Here is a 19,838-nt window from a genome sequence, read left to right as displayed (position 1 = left end):
TAAAACTTTACACAATTATTGTAATTTTAAGATAATTGATTAAAAAGCCATGATTTCTATTGCTTACACAATCTTTATGTTTCACAAGTTATATTAAATAAGAGATTTACATTTCTATATAAGTTTTGGTAACTAACTAAAGAGTAATCAATTGCTTCTACAAATAACATATGCTTCTTGTTTTTTTGCGAGCCATCAATCATGTATCCACTGAGGTTTTCAAGAAGAAATGAAAACGTGGAATAAAAGCAAAAATTACAATAAACACGAAAAATGGTTATTAACTAATATAGACTTGAGTTGTTATTTCTATTCTGAATGAGTATGTTGATCATCAATCTTTGCAGTTGAATCAGAAGCCTCAGATGCACATGCTTCAGATGTGTCAGAATCACAATCTATATGTTAATCAATGTAATTGAACAACAAGAGTTAGTGTTACAAAACCATAAAGAAAAACATGTATACAATTAGCAACATAAACAAACATATTTAAAAAAAAAAAAAACTAAAAGAAGTGACATACCAAAAAGAGACTTAACAGATGGCTTCTTTACTTTAGAAGTTTTCTTTCTTAATTCAGCTGCCAAAGAAAGGAAAGAAAAGAAAAAAAAATTACTTTTTTATTTAATTTTCAATATGAACAATTTTTGTGTTGTACAATGGTTATTGGAAAGTCATATAACTTCATTGGTGTGAACTATTATTTATATAAAATTGCAATATTTCGTACAGAAGAAAAATTGAATGAGCAATTGGCTTAACTTGGTGGTGATCTCAAGTTGTGGATATGACACTTATGACTGATTTACTTATATTTGTTATTAAAGTACTAAATAAAATATTGAGTTTTTTAGGTTTACATTAAAAGAAAAAGGAAGAGTACACAAGAAATATTAAAGGAAGAAAAGTTTTTTAAAATAAAGTTCTCTCGTTTAATTAAAAAGGAAACAAGAGGAATGAGTTCAAATTTTTCTTCTTTCACAACAAGTTTAATGAAAATCATTGTTATTTTTCTTTACAATAAAGTTGAACTGAGATTAATTCTTTAAAATTAATACAAGACTTCTCTTACCCAAAAATACCACGACTTAATCTCAACATCTAGCAAAAGTTAAATGTGTACATTTTAAAATTTTAACACATAACCGTGAATAATATTTTCATTTATATTAGATTTTTTAAACTTTATAACATATTTCTCACCATTATTAATCTTTAATTTATTAAGTGAAATATTTAAATAAGAAACAGAAAAAATATAATCAATGTCGTCTTAAAGTAGATATGAAACAAAAATTAATTTCAGAAGTAGATATGAAACAAAATAAAAGCAAAATCTTCTAAGGAACATTATTTACATTCAAAACGAAATGAGCAAAAAGTTACGTACTCATCCCAGGAACTTGATAATCGTTGACAATTTCAAAGTTTTTGTATGTGTATCCCACAAAATTCAAGTCTTTAGATGAAAGCATCTGTACCATCACATATAATAAGTCAAATAAGGATTAGAACAGAAAAATGTGTAAGATAAATTAAGAAATAAAAAATTGTAAACACCATCATTCAAGAACTATACACAAGGCAAGAAATAAATACCAGAATATGGATAAATTTTTCCAAGAAAGTGAGAGAATACATTTGACTTAGATAATTATACACAGTTGATAAGCTTTAAAGTTTGTTTTCATATTATTAAAAAATCTATATAACTTTTTCAAAAACACATATATTCTTTTATCAATGAGGTATGTAGTATTTAGACTTAATTTGCATAATAATTTCTAAGAGAACTTCATGAAAAATGTAAAACAGAGTAAAATCTTGGATTACCTTTCTCCATGGACCGCCAGTTCTTGATGCTGATTGAGTCTGGTGGTCAGACTGCAAAAGTGATAAAGGTAAAATGAGAATATTTCTTTTTACAAATGTGAATAATCTTAAACAAATTGCAACACAAAATAAGCAATAATTTGAAAAATGTAAATACCTCATCAAACTTTTCAAAATTTTGAGTGTCTAACTCATCGTTGACCTCAGGAATAAATGCAGCTTCCATTTGATACAATCTTTCCCACTCAACACCATTGAAAAATGGATGAGCCTAAAGAAAAAATGCAGTAGAAAGGTAATGTTTATATTAAAAAGTCTACACAAGATATTTAAGAATGTAGAAAAGGACACACCATACAACACCTTTATTTCATCTGCACCATTTGAGCCCAGTCTCTGGTTCACATTACATAAAAGCTTACTGATAAGATCTTTAGCCTCCACAGATAACCTTGCTTCTTCAGGAAACTTTAAATGAGATTTCCAATTTACTATCTACATAAAATAGAGAGTTAATTAGATAAATGTATTGAGCAATACAAAATATAAAACTGTTTGAACTATCATGTTCATAGTAAAAATGGCTAAAGCTAATCAAATGAAAAACATTACAGTAGTCTTAGCTTGTAGTTATTTTTATAATGAATGTTACCTTTCTACATGTTGACATTGGATCGTCAGAATAAAAAGGCGGATATCCCACCAACATTTCATACATAATAGCACCAAGTGACCACCTGGGAATTTTATCATGACAAACTGTATCAGAATAAAACATCTAACTCATCAAATATACAAGAACGTCTAGAGTAAACTGTGTTACTTGAAACATGTCTTGAAAGAATCACTACTACTGAATGAAACACAAGTATGCTTCCGTATTAGGTGTGTCATAAAAGCAAAATGAAATTAATTTGAATCTTATCATTCACAAGCATAGAACCTACCAATCACATTCCATCCCGTAGCCTTTCTTTAATAGAACTTCTGGAGCAATATAGTCTGGTGTACCGACAGTAGAATAAGCCTGCAACATTCATACATTCACATTTGCAAGCACACACACACACAAGAAAATCCACATAGTAGTTTTGAACTTACAAGTGTCCTCCTATTCTTTTGCCAGTGTTGCAATTGTTCTTGTTGTGTGCGTCCAGATTCATCACTTTGAGGAAATCCATTTGCATTTTGACCAGCAGAAAAATCCGTTTCTTCAAGTGTACTACAGTCTAATGGTTTACATAACCCAAAATCTGACAGTCTCAAGTGTCCATATTTATCAAGTAATAAATTATCAGGCTTAATATCCCTGCAATGTGCCATATTATGAAGATTAGTTTATATGATGTACAATCAACAAAAGTTATATTATAATTTTAGCTATCACAACAATACTTACTTCTAATAATGAGTTTTGTAGATCAATTTATTTTAGGCTTATTGCCACCTTAGTCTACATGGTATAATCAACTATAACATACTGCAGAAAGCAAGACTGATATCTGGTAGACAACCAATTTCATAGATACCTATGTATATAATTGTGTTTATGTATTGATTCAATGGCTAGAACTGTTTCTCCCACATAAAATCTGGCTTCATCTTCGGTCAAGGTATCCTTTCTCATTAGTAGAGTCATCATATCCCCGCCAGGTAGATACTCCATAATAAGATATAAATACTCCTCATCTTGGAAAGAACAATAAAGTTTAACTATGCAATTGCTGTCAACCTCTGCAAGGAGATTCCTCTCAGCTCTGACATGTTCTACCTGAAATAGTTAGCTGAGTTAAAGTGTGATAACATTAGCCTTTAACATGAAAATTACTCTCTGTAAAATAATACATGTAGCTTGGTAAATGATTGTAAACCTGGCCTCTGCGAAGCATCTCTGATTTCTTTAGCTTTTTCATTGCAAATACATGATCTGTAGTCTTTTCCTTACAAACTCTGACCTAAAACAATTTCAAATTGTAGGTAAAAGTAGAACCACTGATGGACAGAAGCATAAATAGATTTAAAAGCTAAGAAAACAGGTAGAAATCACATTAACTTGTATCATATATAAGAAGCACAAACATACCTCCCCAAATGCACCTTTTCCAATCATGGTCAATAACTCAAAATCATCTACACCCATCTTGTGCCTTTGAAGACGCATATATTCAGTTTCCTTTTTCTCTAAAAATTTAAGTAGGTTATTTTGATCTTCCTCAGATACATCAGCATCTGCCAACTTCTTTTCCAAGATGGTTCGACTGACACATGTAAGGTATTAGATATGTTTTCAACATATTTGTTAATCCAACGATCATAACTCAGATTAATACTGAAACATACACAATAAGTTGGATAGTTTTAACACAATTTAACTAAACAGTTAGAAAAACCTGTAGTCATGGTTCAAGAAATCTCAACTTGCACTCCAAAGAAAATTCTGCCACAATAATAGTTTATACAGTTCCACTTACTCACTAGGATTGCATGGTTACACTGTGTTGTATTAAGAACCACTAACCTAAGATTTGGTGAAACATTCAAATTTATATATAGATCATAAATAAAGATCATCTCCACCAAATTTGAGTCAAACAATAAATTACATATTTTGGAACATTCTTGATTCTTCATCCTATTCACATATTTTCTTATTCAAACTTGCACCCCTATTTCATATCAACAAGGGTAGTTCTTCCAATGTTCTTAGAAAATTCTAGCTAAACTAGGAACACCAATTGATATAATATCTTTTGTTGCACTGCAACTAGTTTACTAAGTAAGCTATAATGCATTAATGGGAAAAAAACAACATTTATTCTAATAAAGAGTAGATAACAGAATACGCATTCATTTGAAAATCAAACTAACAAGAAAATAAGTAATGGACTATTCATATCAAGGGAATGTAACGTACCGTTCTTTCCTTTCTTGAAGGTTCTTCATCTGTTCCTTATAGTGGTTTTCAATGTATTGTTTAGCTGCTGCAACCTTCTGCTTTGTGATATTGGAAAGAGCTGCTTCGTCCAGAGGCCCGTTTGGAGCTTCATTCCCACCATGAGTATCGTCTTTCTTTCTAGTTGAGGCTCTTAATTTATCTCGTGGTTGAAATTTCTGTAACCAACTCCTAGCAGAATCCATTTCGCTCACCAATCACAGTTTCAACCACTACCAACAACAACCATCACTCCCTTCGCAATAACTTTCAATTCAACAAATTTCAACTATGATAACCCTGCGAATCATTTTCATATTAAATATCGAAACAACAAAAAAGTAAAAAAAAAAAAATAGTTCTAATTGACTTGGCGAACACGCAAGAGTTTCTGATCGTACCTTAAATTGAAGCTTTTCGGAAGGTACAAACGTAAGAAAAACAAATAACGCAGCGGAGTGAAACAATAATTGATGGATTAAAAGATTGAGATTGTGAAAAAGTTGAATTTGTGGGAAGAAGCTGACAATTCGGATTACCATCTAATTAATAGTTATAATTATGTAAAACTGGCAAGAGAGAGAATCCAATAATGTCGGGTACAACATTATGGGTATGACTTGGCTCATGAAAAACCTTTATTCACTCAACTCTCTCTTTAAATACTATATATATTTTTGTATATAACATATAAAATATATCTAACTCAAATAATTAAACAAAATAGTGGGGAGTGAGAAGATAAAAAAAGTGTGAACATCATGGGCCACGCCGTGTTACCAAAATGGCCCATAACCAATAAAAAGGGCATGTAACCTAAATGAAAGGCCCATTCTCGTTGAAACAAAGCACTTGTGTAGACAAGAAAACCTTATAACCCTTTCCCTCGCCTCCGTCGCAGTTTTCTCTTACGTTCGGCTGAGTCTATCCCTGTTGCTGTTCTTTTTCGATCAGGTATGTTTCTGATAACCCCAGACTCATTATTGTTTCCAATTTCTGATATCAACACGTTATCTGTTTCTAGCTTTATTGTTATCTTATTCGGTTTTCGCAGTGAGAAGTTATCAGTGATAATGTATCTTCAGTTTTACATAAACGAGAATGGTGACAAAGTCTACACCACTAAGGTAAGTTTTGTGTATGGTTCTGTAGTTTACATCTATTAATGATTCAGTAATGGAATTAGAAGATTTATTCTTTGTTTTTCTTTAGCCCTCTTGACTCAATTTGAAATTACTTATTGAAAGGCTCTTTCAGCCCTTGCTCAATTTGACGCACTGGTTCTTTTCCTACGTTTTAATTTCTTCGTATTAGGATTTCCTGTAATGTAATTGCATCTTCACGAATTTCCTTCGCGCTGGTTCTTTAATTGTATCTTGGTGGTTATCAGTGTTTTGAAGTGAGTTGTTTTTCTTCTTTGCAGAAAGAGTCGCCGCTAGGGCTAGCTACACAATCTGCGCATCCAGGTATTTTGCTCTGTTTACTACTGTTTTTGACCTATACATGTGAGGTCTTTCAAATATGTTATATTACTTGTTCGTGGATTTTAAAGAAAACCTTTTGTCCCTCTCTCTGTCCAATTTCTGCGTTAACACTAAAATGCACTGTGGATTATAGTTACTGTTTGTATTTTTTTTATTTCTCTTCTAGTTGCGTAGATAATTTTCTGAAACGGTCATCTCTTGTTCTTGCATTGTTTGGTGGCTAGAATTCTTTTGGATTAATGGCAGTTTGTGTTTTAATTTTTAGAGGATTTGCTTTGTCAATGACGACGGAAAAAGGGTTTTAGCATTGCATTCAATCTGTGGTTCTGTGGAATTTATGGTTGGAAATAAAATTCTTTTAGATTTTTCTCTGGCAGGCAGTCTTCTTTCGAGTTTATTTGTGAAATTGGGTTCAAGAGTTTTATTGGTTGTGTGGTAATAGCCACTGTCAGTGTCAAATTCTTTAGAGAGATTGGCATGCTTTGGTGCTTGTTCTTGATCTTTGTTTTCTTTTTGTACCCTTTTCACCTTTTGGTCTTTATTCCATCGAGGATTTTTGGTCTTTATTCCATCGAGGATTTCATTATTTGTAAGTGAAAAAGTAACATCATCAGCCTCATCGTTTTTCCGTAAGTGCCGAGTCAGTTTCATCTTGACGTGCATGTTATATGTAACATTGGATGAAAGTCATTGACTGAGAAACATTATCAATGTGGCTGTCTGGTTAAGAACTTCTATAGTGTAGAACTTAGTTGCTTGGGGCTAATTTACTGCAAGAAAATGTTTTTTATTTTGATTTATTGTTTTTCATTTTAATTAAAAAGTCAGTACTTTGTTTTCTATTTTCAGCAGTTAAATAACTTATTATTTTCATTGCTCCCTGTATAATATTTTAAAGATCTACTTTTTGCACAGTTTGGATTTTGTCATTGGAATAAGGCAGATTTGTCACTGCTAATTGAGAAAAACTTTCCTCGTTTTCATATCTGCCAAATACTGTCAAATGTTATTTTTAATTTGTTCCATTTTCTGTACTTGTTATGATTTTAATGGTTTTCCCAAAATGCAGCCCGGTTTTCACCCGATGATAAATATTCGAGGCAGAGAGTTACTCTGAAGAAGCGTTTTGGATTGTTACCAACCCAGCAGCCACCTCCAAAGTACTGAGTGATTTTGAAGTTCCAATTTTTTAAGTGTCTTTCCTATGATTAGCAGTGTTTTTGTGAACTAGTGTAGTGCCGATACATGAGGCCAAGTGATTGAGCCATATATATTGTGTTATGAACGAATTACGTAAAATCTGGCTCACGTATTAGAATGAAGTGACCTGATGTTGAAATGCATTTTGAGTTGTGTTGCAGTCAATATAATGTTGTAAAACAAATCATGTCTCCATGCATGGGGTGATTGCCAGCTCTCAAAACAAGATAAGTGCAGCTAAACCAGCTACATGAATCTATTAAGAATGAGATATTTTTATCTGCTCAAATATAATTTACACGTTTTTTCCTTTTCCGAACTAAGGAAACATACGAGAAAGAAGCGAGTTAATATTAACATGACTAAATTAGTATTTCGACTTTTATATATAGATTTATGATGTACTTTAGTTTCTATATTTTTTTTTAGATTTAATTGAGTTTCAATATTTGTTAAATATAATCAACTTAATGTCTTTCATTAAATCTTCTATTAAATTGGTTATCTTTTATTTTGAAATTTTTCTAGTTTTTCTTTTCTTTTCACCCTTCATTTTCTTCATAGCTCACCATCTTCTGTTACATTTAAGTTCTCACTCACCACTTTCTATTACATTTAAGTTCTTCAGAATTAAACGCCAATATTGAAACAAAGTTATCAAGATAATTCCTGCACTAGCAACATACTCATAATAATGAAACTGATGGAAACATAACAAGCAAGCTATGCCCAAAAACGATGACATTTTAATTATTATGATTTGATTTGATTTGATTTGGGATTTTTCTCTCAAGTTCATGTTTGGGAGGAAGGTGAATGAAGACAGTAGATGGAGGGGAGAAAAAAAAATACTAAGATATAATTATTAGCGAAGCTTATTAACAATGATAATTTTAATATAATGTATGACAGAACACTAAGGCATCAAGTGTGATGGAGTATTTGTGAGGTCATGAGTAACCGAGTAGTTGAGACTAAAATATAGTTAACAGTTGATGTTGAATACTTTAGGTTGAACATTTGAGACCAAGTGTGGCGGAGTGTCTGTGAGGCCATGGATGATCGAGTAGTTGAGGCCAAGGTATGACCGAACAATTGACACCAAGTGTGACCAAGTACCTGTGAGACCATGGTGGGGGAGCAGTTGAGGCCAAGGTAGGGCCGAAAAATTGAAATCGAACACTTTAGGCCGAATAGTTGAGATCAAGTGTGGCTGAGTATCTGTGAGGCCATAGGTGACCGTGTGAGGTCATAAATGACCGAATATTTGTGAGGCCATAGGAATGACCGAACAATTGAGACCAAGTGTGATCGAATACTTGTGAGGCCATGGGTGACCGAGCAGTTGAGGTCAAGGTATGATCGAACAATTTAGGTCGAACACTTGAGACCAAGTTTGATAAAGTGGTTTGAGCAAGCTGATGTTGAACAAAAATATTGAGGTTGAACGATTGGACAATTGAGGTCTTCCAAAGTACCACTCACTAGTTCCTTGTGGCTACAGTGGGGGATACTCGTTCAACCCCATAGTGGACGCCAAAATGTTTCGGGTACAAGTTTGAGGTTCCTTACTCAAAGCAATTCAAGTTGTTTTGAAGACCGGATGAGCTCCCTAATGGTCCTCCATCATCCAAGTTATGTTGTTTCCTCTCTCTCTTTCTTGTCCAAGCCGTGCCAAAGGTACTCTAATACTCAAGTCAGTAATATGACTGATCAGTTAGCACAACAAGTAGTACATATTATGTGCATTCTTCCCCTCTAAGTCATACCTGAGACCTTTATTTATAATAATTATGATGGATCTTTACCTTTCGTTGGTCTAATAATGACTAAATCATACCTTAATTTACATTAGGAGTCTAATGAGTCATTACCACCGATAATTTGACCATACATTTATTTAGATTTATTTTTATAATAGATATAATTTGTTTATTTTTGTTTTGCATTATTTTTTTTTTCTTTTTAATACATTTTTAGTTGATTAAAAATTGTTAATAAACATTTAGATATCAATACTGAGTGTCAAAATTTACAATGATGCCTGACTTGTACGTCACTCAAGTGTTTGGTATTAATCTCGTTCCTTAATTTCTTTTATCCATTGAGAGAAAAAAATGTGACATGACTTTTCTCACTTTTATTATAAAGAAATTTGATATATGTAACTTTTTATTTTCATAAAGATTTGCTTTTGAAGGACTATTTTTTTCAAGATTCATGTTGTTTACCACGTCATACTCGACCATAGACCACAAGTCAAAATAATTAAAATTTAAAAATTAAAGAATTAAAATGAATTTTTATAGTAAAACACGATTAACCATTAAATTTTTAAAATTACTCGTTCTTTTCTCCATTTCTTCTTGTTATTATATTGAAAAGTATTTATCTTATCTATATGCAAACTGACGTATCTTCTGAAAAAACACGAGACATTTTTTTTTTACTTAATTATAGTTTTGGTTTATATTTTTATAAAATTTACATGTTTTTAAAATCTTAGTCATTTAACTTCAAATAATTTATAATTTTATTAAAATTAATTTAAAATGATGTTAAATTACAATCAAATTATAAGATAAGTCACGACTATCACACATATTTTTCAGTGACATTGTGCCATAAAAATACCGATGGTTAAAGGTTAAAATGCAGACAAAATTTAGCGATAAAAACTACAAATTTGTAGAACACAGATAAAAAAAATTATAATTATGTCTATTTTACACTTAAAATTAATTTATATATTTTAATGAAAAAAAACATTTAAAATTTTTTCTCTTTGAGAACACTAAAAACGTGGTTTCAGGGACAATATTGGAAATGAAATTTAATGCCACGACCAAAGAGGACTTCTAGTTAAGTTGCATTCGAAGAAGGTAAACACTCCTCAGTTGAAGTCGTCGCTGCGAAGTGTATTCCTTCCTTCTCATCTTCCTGCTGCTGCCGCGTATGTCCTAGTTCTCATCTTCTTGACCTAAAAAACCTAACATTCGCCGTCGATCCGCTTCCAAATTGTAAATGCGATTTCCTGTGTTTTGAAATTCTTAGATTCAACGGTGCAGGAATGGCCAGATACCTAGGAGGATTACTGGCACTGCTTTTTTCTGCTTCGATCTGCGGAGCCGTCACGATTCCTGGCCCCATCTCTGATGCTCACCGTTCCGTAGCATCGGAGCTCTTCGGTGGCTCATTTTCAAGGTCAATTGAACTCTCTCTAGCTCCCTTTCTCGCGTGTTGTGTAGTTTGGTTAATGCTTAGCTTAGTTTTGATACGTAGATCATGGATCCTTATGTTATTATCCTCGTAAGAGTAGCTGTGGTTTCGTTGTGAATTGATTTCACGAATTAGTGTAATCAGTGTAGAGTTTGTCGAAGTAGAGTGTCGTGAATACAAACCAGGGTTTTAAAAACAGTTTCCGACCGCAATTTTAGTCCAACCATAAGGTTTTTGGGATCACCTCGACCGCAGAGCAATGAAACTGTGTCCGGATCACTAGTTAAAAACTTGATGCAGACTATAATGAACACGGACACTGCCGCCATTTAGTTATAGTATTGTTTCGAAAACCATGCGCTAGCTTTTTTAATCTCGTTTTTGTTTTCTCGCATCGCATGTTTTATTGAAATGCAACATCCTAAGACATTACAAGATTGTTATAGCTCTGGTGTGTATCTTCTATTTTTCTGTAATGAATTGATTTGTTAGGTTTCCATCACTTTGAAACTTTAGATAACTCTATATAAGTCAACTTATTTTTATTCTCTTATTTCTTATCAGTTTAGAAGAGGCCTATGAGGCCATCAGAGTTTTTGAGATTCTTGGGATTGGGAATAAGCCAGATGTGAGCGCAACCACGTGCAAGCAAGTAGTGGAAAATCTTGGGTCCTCGTCCCCTGTGAAGGATTTGTTCTATGCATTAAAGGTTAATGGCATATTAAAGTGCAAGGTTAATGCGGACGTTTTCAAGGTAATTTTGTGCTATGGGTATCTTTTTATGATTAGGTTGTGCTTGAATGTCATGGCTCATGAAATTATTGTGTAGTTAAATTGCAAGTCTGAAAACTGATGCTGCAATTTGCTTATCTTGTAAAGGATATTGCTGTGAGAGTTAAAGCCACTGTCAATGATGCAAGCACTTTGGTTGACATGTACCATTCAATAGCAAGTTTGGTTCTCATAAAGGTAATTCTCTAGACTTTATGCTACTTGGTAGGTGGTAAACCCATCGGGTTGTTATGTGATTTTTTATTTGAATCCTCTGAGGAGGCTGTGGTGCATTGCAGAAGATTATTTTCCCATTCTTTATACTCAGACACTTGGCTTGAGTTCCCTGTCATCCTGCTACTCTAATTGATATGTAAAAGAATTTTTTTTTGGTCCTTGAAATATTCTCCTAATGTGCTAAAATTTCTCTTGTTATGTTATTTTAGATAATGGCAATGTCTCTCTTTTAAGGACTCTGCTATTTTTACTGTCACTTGCTAGCTGCTATGGGATATTATGTTTCATTATGGTTTGCTCATGGATTTGATCACTTCCTTCTATATATACAGGATCAGGCTTCTGATGTTGATGTGCTTCTTGCCGATGCGGATGGAATCTTCCATTCAATCAAGGTCTGTTTTACTTTTTAGTGTCTTTGGTATTGAGTAAGGTGGGAACTTATTTTGTTTCTTCATAGCTACCATTCTGGTCTCATATAGCATGGTGATAGGATTTCCCTTGTTTTATTTGTTTCGTTTCACAACTTATGATTTTGTTGCTGCAATTGCAATTTAGACGGTCATGATGTGTAGTGTTATATAATGCATTATTGTCAGGCTCTGAGCCAAAGTGATGGAAGATGGCGCTATAGTTCTGATAATCCAGAGTCCAGTACCTTTGCCGCTGGTAATGATTTGCTGGAAATAGGATGATATTTTATGTTTCCTGCGATCTGCATTGAAACTAGCATTATGGACTTCTTGGAAATATTGCTGGTTATCTATAATGACAACTTAAGCTATTGTTATATTTTACAGGGTTAGCACTTGAAGCACTGGCCGGAGTGATCTCATTAGCATCTTCTGAAATTGATCAGTCTAGGGTAAAATCTGTCTTAAATTGGTTGCTTTACCTGCTTCAGCCTTCTTCACATTTTAAGCTTTAATGCTTGCTTAGTTGAAAATATTCATGTTCTTTTTAAATTCTAAAATTAGTGTGGATGAAAGTATATGCATTGTGCCAAATAAAATTTATGTTGGGAAAGTTTCATCAGATGATTTGTAAACTAAATTACTAAAAGTTGAACACCAGCAGGGCACTGATAAATGAAAATGAATTTAAATGGTGAACAAAGTGAGACAACCTATTCAAATACTTGAAGTTTAACCTTTTTTTGAGATGTATTGTGAATCTAAGGTTAAACTTATAAGTTTTACATTTTTTATACATTTTACCTGTTTAGATTATGTTTTACTTACCTTTGTTGTTTATGGTGCATCTTGCGACCATACTTTATCATGGGTATCCTGGCATTTCTATTGATATCTTATGTCATTCCTATTTTGTCAGGTGAATACAGTGAAAAATGATATTTTGAAGCTTTTTGACAGCATTGAGAAATATGGTATGTGTACCTCTGATCTTAACCTCGTTCAAATTTCAACATGAGGCTTAATATTCACCTATGAAATTTGATTCCCCTAGAGTGGATATATGTAGCAGCCATAGCTTTACCTTTAAAAGAGTTTGTTCTTTGATAGATGGTAGATACTATGTATCTCCCAATGTCATTGCATGCTATGCTGCGGTGCAACTTTCTTTTGGTTGAATTCTTTTTTTCTCTTTTGTAAACTAAAAACTATAGAGTTTTAACAGCACTGAGTTCTGTTTGTTTCTATACATATTTTCTGATAGACTCATCGAGTTGAATGCCACTGTTAGTAATTAATAATTAATACCATTGATCAATTTTTGTTCCATTTTACAAACTAAATGACCTAAAGATAGAAGATACACCTCTTCAACAAACTTTTCGAAGCAGTATGTCTTAGGGTTGAGGATATGGATAGCAGTTCTATGTTTGCTTTATTGTGTAACAGTCCTACTTGGTGCCACTTAACATAATAAAATCTGCTGGAAGACAAACTTATGTCTTCTCCTCCCTAATTGGATATTCCTGCAAATTTCCTTTAAGTGCTTTTTTGGCATTTGGATCAGAGCATTGAATTAGAATTTGGTATGAGAGTCATAATTCCTTGGAAGTGCAAAATAACCCGTGGAAGATCTTTCCATTTCTTAGTCAGTACCTTAAAAATCCTCACCACGCCTAGGAATTTAAATGTCCTGAACCTAAAAACAAAATATGTTCCTTACACTTCTTTTTCATTGTTATACGATATTGTTATGCTAATGACATTAGGGTCATTTTGAAAGACAAATCAGATCTAGATTTTACCAAAGTAGATGTGAATTTAAGATCTATTTATTAGGTTCATCATTATATTATAAGAAATTATAAGCGTAGAGAACCATTTTTTTTTAAATTTTAAACTGTTATTTATTTTATAATATTATTAAATTTTAAATGTTTGATTATTATATATTAATTAACTTCTTAATGTCAGATTTGTATTATTTTATTTAAATTCTAGATTTTACATTCAAATAATACATTTGGATTTCAAATTATATACCTTAATTCTTTGTGCAATCCAAATAGTAAATTTATGATTCTGAACTGATTTCAATTCTTACATAATTTTAATTGAAATTCAAATTCCTAGTAATTTTGATTTATCGAAGTAGACCCTAATTGTTTGTTACTGCATCAAATGGTTACGCTGTTTCTTATGCCACATTCCTCATCCTTCTGATCTAAAATTAAAATATTATCTCTTTTCAGATGATGGAACCTTCTACTTTGATGAGAAATTTGTTGGTGGACGTGAGCATCAGGCTTCTCTTTCCACAACTTCATCTGTTGTTCGGGGGGTTACAACATTTGCTTCTGTAATTTCTGGAAAAGTAAATGTATGTGAAGTGTATGGGCTACATTTTAATTTTTTATCCTGTTAGAATTTTCTGTTAATGTTATGGTTTTGCATTTCCAGCTTCCAGGGGATAAAGTTTTGGGTTTAGCAAAATTTTTCCTGGGTATTGGAATCCCAGGTGATGCCAAGGACTTCTTCAATCAAGTTGAATCATTAGCTCTTCTAGAGAACAACAGGCAAGCGCATTTCTAAAAACAATCTATTATTGGAAATCCACCTTTATAGTGATATCTCTCTTTTATTCTTTTCTTTCTCATACATTGATCTATTCATGTTATTCAGTAACATTATGTACCTCGGATTTCTTCTTGTGGTGTAGGGTTTCCATCCCATTGGTATTGTCACTTCCTGAAACAGTTTATTCATTATCCAAAAAAGATCAGCTCAAGGTATTCCATGAAGATAGCATCTTTAAAGTCTTATTTTCGAGAGTTTTGTAATTGATAGATCTTAGGAATTGGGAAATAATTATTGTGATATAGAATTTAAGTGCCAAAGAGAAAGAAACAGCATTCTCATTCCCACCTATATTCTATATCTGAGTGGTTGATGGTATGCACTCTTGCTTTCTGAACATGTTACAATGTACATTCTTTTTTAACATAGAAGAGCGGAGAATATTCCGCAACTCTTTGACTTTTATCTAATTTTGGCCTGAACCATCCTTCAAGCATACATTCTTCACACCACCTTTCAAAATCCTGTAATGTCACAACAATTACTGATACAGCTCTTAGTTTAGATTAGGTTTCCTTGGTTGCTGCAGGATGCTATTTGTTATTATGAGTCCTTTCATTGCCAATATAACTTTTTAAAATTTCTTAATGTTATGCTCTCCTTTGTCCCATTCTCTTTTATTCTGTCCTGAAGCTTATTAAGTTCTTCTATTTGCACTTGTCTCCATTTATTCCTTGTTGATTCGTCTACATGAAGTACTACTACATTAACATCTCATGCTTGGTTGGCTGTGTTAAGTACATATCAACCCTTTTATAACTGTGCAGTTTTTCTAGTTCTCATTCTTACTCCTGTTAAACCATGATAATTTCTATTCCAAAATTTATTAGGTTAGGGTGAATACAGTACTTGGTTCAGCTGCACCACCTTTAACAGTTAAGATTGTCCGAGCTTTCCGCTCTGATGCTAAAGATTCAGCTATTTTTGAGAGCAAGGTGAGTGATGATTCTCAATAGTTTATTTTGAGGAACATGGCATGATAAATATAGACGTTATTCCCCGGCCCCCCAGTGTTGGAATTCTTGCATATCTCTGGTGTGTTTTACTTTCTGTTGTGTGAAGTACTGCTGATGTTTGATCACACAGGAGCTCCAATATGATGAAAGTAATGGAATTCATGTCTTGGAAGTTTTCCCAGACAACGTGGATGTGGGAACTTACGTGTTTGTTTTTGAGGTACCTGCTTGTTAAGTTTAGTGAAATATTTTTCCTTTAAGTTTCATCAAGGTGTATTTGTAAGTTGTATTGGCCTGTCAACTATTTCAAGCCCGTTTTGTAGATTGTACTTCACGATTCTGCTGGTGAAAATGTTTTTGCTACTGGAGGTCAAATTCATGTACCAATATATGTCACTGGCATTATCAAAGTCAGCAATGCAGAAATTGCAGTTCTTGACAGTGATCTTGGAAGTGTTGAAACCCAGAAAAAGTATGTTTTTGTTTCTGATTTAAGAAGTTTTCTGCAGTTATATTCGGAATCTGTTTGCTTTATTACTGATTACATATCTAACCTTCAAATACTTGTTATTTTATGTTGTGTTTGATGTATGAACTTAGTACATGCGCATTTAAATCTTAAGGTATATATTTACCTGTTAGTAACTTTTTTGCATGTTTTTATTTTTTCAATTTCAATTGTCATATTGTTATCCAGGCTAGATTTGGCTGGAAATGTTGTTGTTGAACTCTCAGCTAACCACTTGCAAAAGTTGCGCTTTTCTTTCCAATTGACAACACCTCATGGTCATCCTTTTAAGCCTCATCAGGTCTGTAGTAGTTGTCTTAGATCTTCTAGATGAATGCCATTTCATTGTTCTGTTTATTGAGGAATTATTTTTCTGCAGGCATTTTTGAATTTGAAGCATGAGACAAACCATGAACACGTCTTTGTGGTTGGAAATACTGGCAAGAAGTTTGAGATCATTCTTGTAAGTATCTATTACATATTTCATTATCTATTTTCAAATGCTCTTCTTTAGTGCATAATTTGCCAAGGTCCGATAAATATTTTCTTAGTGCATGGCAGCATATAGTTTTCAACATTAGAAATCGCATGCTGCTTCTGATAAACTGTACCTTTAACTACTTGAAAGCGAATGGTTATTTATCTGTTATTGAGAAGCTATGTCCAATATTTGACCTTTTGTACCTGCTTTAGAGCTGAACTGGGATTGAGAAGCTTGTAATTTTGTTAGAGATGTAATTGTCATTTTGAAATTACGTGCAATATGTGATTTCTGTAATTGTCATTTCATTATAGATGTTATTATTATTCTCACGTTCTTTGTAATTTTGGCTCTTAGGATTTTCTTGGTTTGGTGGAAAAGTTTTATTATCTCTCGGGCAGATATGACATTGAACTGACCGTTGGAGATGCTGTTATGGTATATTGCAATATTTGGTTTGCTTAATTTACCCTTACTCCATGATACATGATATAATAATCAATCTAACAAAAAAATTGTGGTTTCAGGAGAACTCTTTCTTGCGACCTCTTGGTCATGTTGATTTAGAACTTCCAGAAACTCCTGAGAAGGCAGTGCGTCTTCCTCCCCTCCCTGTTGATCCTTACTCAAGATATGGTCCCAAAGCTGAGATAGCCCACATATTCAGGGCTCCTGAAAAACGACCACCCCAGAACCTCTCTCTTACTTTCTTGAGTTTGACTCTTCTTCCATTTATTGGCTTTTTTGTTGGGGTAAGTCTTGTTAATAATCCTCCCTTGAAACTGGCACACGTTTGTTGATGCCTGAGAAAAGGCAGTTCAGATAATGTGGCAAATAGATGAGTGGAAAAGAAGCTGCAGTAAAGTTATCTAAAATTGATAATTTATTTTTACTGTTAATTTACTTTTGTGACTGTTCTTTATTAGTTAACTAACATTTGGATGAATTTTATAAACAAAATTGAATTATATGTTCTCATAAACCAACCATTCACACATGAATGGTTTTTCCTATCATATTTCTAAAATATGATATTTATTTTGGGAACTTTTGGGATAAAAACTGAAGACTGAAAATGGCTTTTCTTTTTTCTTTATTTCTTTATAGAAGAAACATGCCTATTTTTCTCCTTATAATTTCGGACATAAAACCTCATTTGTGGTGGACTTGAAGTGAATAACCTACTACTGCGTTAGATTGTTTGTTTCTCTAATCACCTTTTAAATCAGTCACTGGCTCCCATGTTAAAAATATGGTTTAAAAGGAGAACAAGAGGTCTTATCTGCTTAGGACACCAAAGACTATATTTTAAAAATTGAGCCTTTTTTATCGCAAACCCATCCTCTGAAAGATAGTGTTGGTAAAGGTTCAACATTTTATGTTTTAAAGACTGCTTTAACCAACAAGATATCTACGACTATCTGCAGTTGAGCCTCTGGTCTGATGCCTTTTGGTCGCTATTGCTAAATGTTTAAGTTGTATTATATCTTTTCAGTTTAAAAGGCTTCAATTTTATGTTTAAACATATAGGTATATATTTCCTTCACTTATGCTTAGGTGTGTGCGGGATAGACTGTTTTTGTGTAGATGATCTTTTGGCATCCTGCAACGTTGTTTCAATTATCAAGTTACTTGTATTGGTTTACCTATCCTGTCTTCCTCTTATGATTTGGTTTATCTTCCTTGTGTTAGTTAACAACTTTCTCTTTTACGTCATCTACAGCTGTTTCGCTTGGGGGTGAACTTTAAAAATTTTCCATCTTCAGCAGCACCTGCCACATACGCTATCCTATTCCATCTCGGCATTGCTGCAGTTCTATTGCTCTATGTACTTTTCTGGTTGAAGGTATTCTTGCTTATATTCTATTCAACATGTTTCTGTCAATTTTTTCTGCGGTGATATTTATTTCTCCATTTAAAGTATGGCGATCTTAATAAATGAGAAGCAGTCTCCTGTAAATTATAATATTAAACAAAATGCTTAGCTAGCAGAGCTGGTACATTGGTTTTTGGTGGAACAATTTTCATCCTCTCTTCTGGCGGGGCTGTATTGTCACAGTTTATTCCACCATTTTTGTATATGAAATGCTTGTGTGCTGATTTTCCTTTGTTCAAATGCAGCTGGACTTGTTTACTACACTCAAAACTGTAGGACTTTTGGGTGTTTTTCTTATGTTCGTGGGACACAGAATTCTCTCCCATCTCGCTTCAACTTCATCCAAGTTGAAGTCTGCATGAGTAAAAGGAAGGTTGTCTATTTATAAAGACATGATATGGTAATTTGTGTTTTTCCTTGAACATATGGTACTAATCCAATTTTGTAGGACTTTGTTGTACTAATTCGTAACAAATTTAGAGCTCAATTATATCAAAAGAGAAAATTTTTTATCTTGATCTTGCCTTATCCTGATGAAAGTCGTCGACTCCGCTCGTGTTCTTGCATATACCTCTCCCAGACATTATGGTCGATAACTTTTTTGCCCCAAAACACCATATGCTATCATCGTCTACCTCCTTCGGCTTCAAATAATTGCGTTTTATAGATACATGTTTGTGATTTCGTGTCGACTCTCAGTTTCGAGGATTATCGTTTACTGTCTACAAGTTTCAGAAGGGATGGACAATTTCTGGAAGTGGATATAGATCTGGCTTAGATCCCTTTATGAAGATGGGGTTGGATCGTGCAAATGCTATGAAGTGATTTGTTTTAAGATGCCTCTTTTTGGTTCATATACGTTGGCAATGATATGAAAGTCCATCCAGCGTAGCTCAAGTAGCACAGCCAGCTGGACATGCATCCGCGGTAAAGAATGCATGCTATCTCAAGTTCCCTTTCCTCTCCCCATAAGACCGGAAAAAAAATGTTAGCCACGAAGAGTGGTTTGACTTTTAAGTATTACACACTAAATACCCAGTTGAAAAGGTTCACGATTGACAAATATTCTTGGGAGATTAAATTATGCAATTTTGTTTAGTTTCTGAGATTAAACACAACGAATGAAAATATGGACTTGAAAAAGCTACCTCATCAAAATCTGTAATTTCGATTTAGCTTAGATAATATAAGCGAGTAAACTAAAACTATACTAAGTTGAATGCAAATTTTGATAAGCTTATTTATGTTTCTTTTCCTTAGTAGGATGAAAATGAGAATTAAATTGTAA

At 33.2% G+C, this 19,838-nt stretch overlaps 3 protein-coding genes across 4 annotated transcripts; 2 read left to right on the top strand and 1 right to left on the bottom strand.

The window, feature by feature from the left end:
• Positions 1–131: 131 nt before the first annotated feature.
• LOC124836113 (uncharacterized) lies at positions 132–5,290 on the bottom strand. Its single transcript, XM_047311195.2, has 14 exons — positions 5,170–5,290; positions 4,751–5,068; positions 3,920–4,094; positions 3,708–3,791; positions 3,366–3,607; positions 2,938–3,145; positions 2,784–2,863; positions 2,489–2,573; positions 2,200–2,331; positions 1,994–2,107; positions 1,837–1,887; positions 1,394–1,478; positions 527–583; positions 132–398 (listed from the first exon to the last, which is right to left on the bottom strand). The coding sequence occupies exons 2-14, from the start codon at positions 4,972–4,974 to the stop codon at positions 310–312; spliced, it is 1,626 nt and encodes a 541-aa protein (XP_047167151.1). The 5' UTR covers positions 4,975–5,068; positions 5,170–5,290; the 3' UTR covers positions 132–309.
• Positions 5,291–5,597: 307 nt separating this feature from the next.
• On the top strand, positions 5,598–7,595 carry LOC148198009 (H/ACA ribonucleoprotein complex subunit 3-like protein). Its single transcript, XM_088115233.1, has 4 exons — positions 5,598–5,722; positions 5,823–5,895; positions 6,192–6,234; positions 7,322–7,595. Exons 2-4 carry the CDS (start codon positions 5,842–5,844, stop codon positions 7,417–7,419), a joined length of 195 nt encoding a protein of 64 aa, XP_087971359.1. The 5' UTR covers positions 5,598–5,722; positions 5,823–5,841; the 3' UTR covers positions 7,420–7,595.
• A 2,651-nt stretch (positions 7,596–10,246) lies between these two features.
• Positions 10,247–19,066, top strand: LOC124836105 (dolichyl-diphosphooligosaccharide--protein glycosyltransferase subunit 2). Of its 2 annotated transcripts, none has more exons than XM_047311184.2 (20): positions 10,247–10,405; positions 10,521–10,656; positions 11,236–11,425; positions 11,551–11,640; positions 12,012–12,074; positions 12,279–12,348; positions 12,480–12,544; positions 13,012–13,066; positions 14,345–14,472; positions 14,553–14,668; positions 14,812–14,881; positions 15,560–15,664; positions 15,816–15,905; positions 16,009–16,157; positions 16,383–16,494; positions 16,573–16,656; positions 17,032–17,112; positions 17,202–17,426; positions 18,398–18,520; positions 18,796–19,066. In XM_047311184.2, the coding sequence occupies exons 2-20, from the start codon at positions 10,523–10,525 to the stop codon at positions 18,910–18,912; spliced, it is 2,067 nt and encodes a 688-aa protein (XP_047167140.2). In that variant the 5' UTR covers positions 10,247–10,405; positions 10,521–10,522; the 3' UTR covers positions 18,913–19,066. The 2 variants fall into 2 exon arrangements, with proteins under 2 accessions (XP_047167140.2, XP_047167141.2); XM_047311185.2 differs by having other exon boundaries at positions 10,262–10,405; positions 10,507–10,656.
• The last annotated feature ends 772 nt before the right edge of the window (positions 19,067–19,838 follow it).

Source organism: Vigna umbellata, chromosome 5 (assembly GCF_029865625.1).
Source record: "Vigna umbellata cultivar VRB3 chromosome 5, Vumbellata_1.0, whole genome shotgun sequence".
Taxonomy (NCBI): domain Eukaryota; kingdom Viridiplantae; phylum Streptophyta; class Magnoliopsida; order Fabales; family Fabaceae; genus Vigna; species Vigna umbellata.
The sequence above is the reverse complement of the archived record's forward strand: the minus strand, read 5'-3'. Positions and strand labels throughout refer to the sequence as shown.

What these genes read in the sequence shown, in the direction of transcription:
- LOC124836113 (XM_047311195.2), bottom strand. Translation starts at nt 4,974, where the DNA reads ATGGATTCTGCTAGGAGTTGGTTACAGAAATTTCAACCACGAGATAAA. An exon ending in CTTCAAGAAAGGAAAGAACG is followed by an intron (nt 4,095 to 4,750) that starts GTACGTTACATT and finishes TACATGTGTCAG; the next exon opens with TCGAACCATCTTGGAAAAGA. An exon ending in GAAAAGGTGCATTTGGGGAG is followed by an intron (nt 3,792 to 3,919) that starts GTATGTTTGTGC and finishes AAATTGTTTTAG; the next exon opens with GTCAGAGTTTGTAAGGAAAA.
- LOC148198009 (XM_088115233.1), top strand. Translation starts at nt 5,842, where the DNA reads ATGTATCTTCAGTTTTACATAAACGAGAATGGTGACAAAGTCTACACC. An exon ending in ACAAAGTCTACACCACTAAG is followed by an intron (nt 5,896 to 6,191) that starts GTAAGTTTTGTG and finishes TCTTCTTTGCAG; the next exon opens with AAAGAGTCGCCGCTAGGGCT. An exon ending in TACACAATCTGCGCATCCAG is followed by an intron (nt 6,235 to 7,321) that starts GTATTTTGCTCT and finishes CCCAAAATGCAG; the next exon opens with CCCGGTTTTCACCCGATGAT.
- LOC124836105 (XM_047311184.2), top strand. Translation starts at nt 10,523, where the DNA reads ATGGCCAGATACCTAGGAGGATTACTGGCACTGCTTTTTTCTGCTTCG. An exon ending in TTCGGTGGCTCATTTTCAAG is followed by an intron (nt 10,657 to 11,235) that starts GTCAATTGAACT and finishes ATTTCTTATCAG; the next exon opens with TTTAGAAGAGGCCTATGAGG. An exon ending in GTCCAGTACCTTTGCCGCTG is followed by an intron (nt 12,349 to 12,479) that starts GTAATGATTTGC and finishes TATATTTTACAG; the next exon opens with GGTTAGCACTTGAAGCACTG.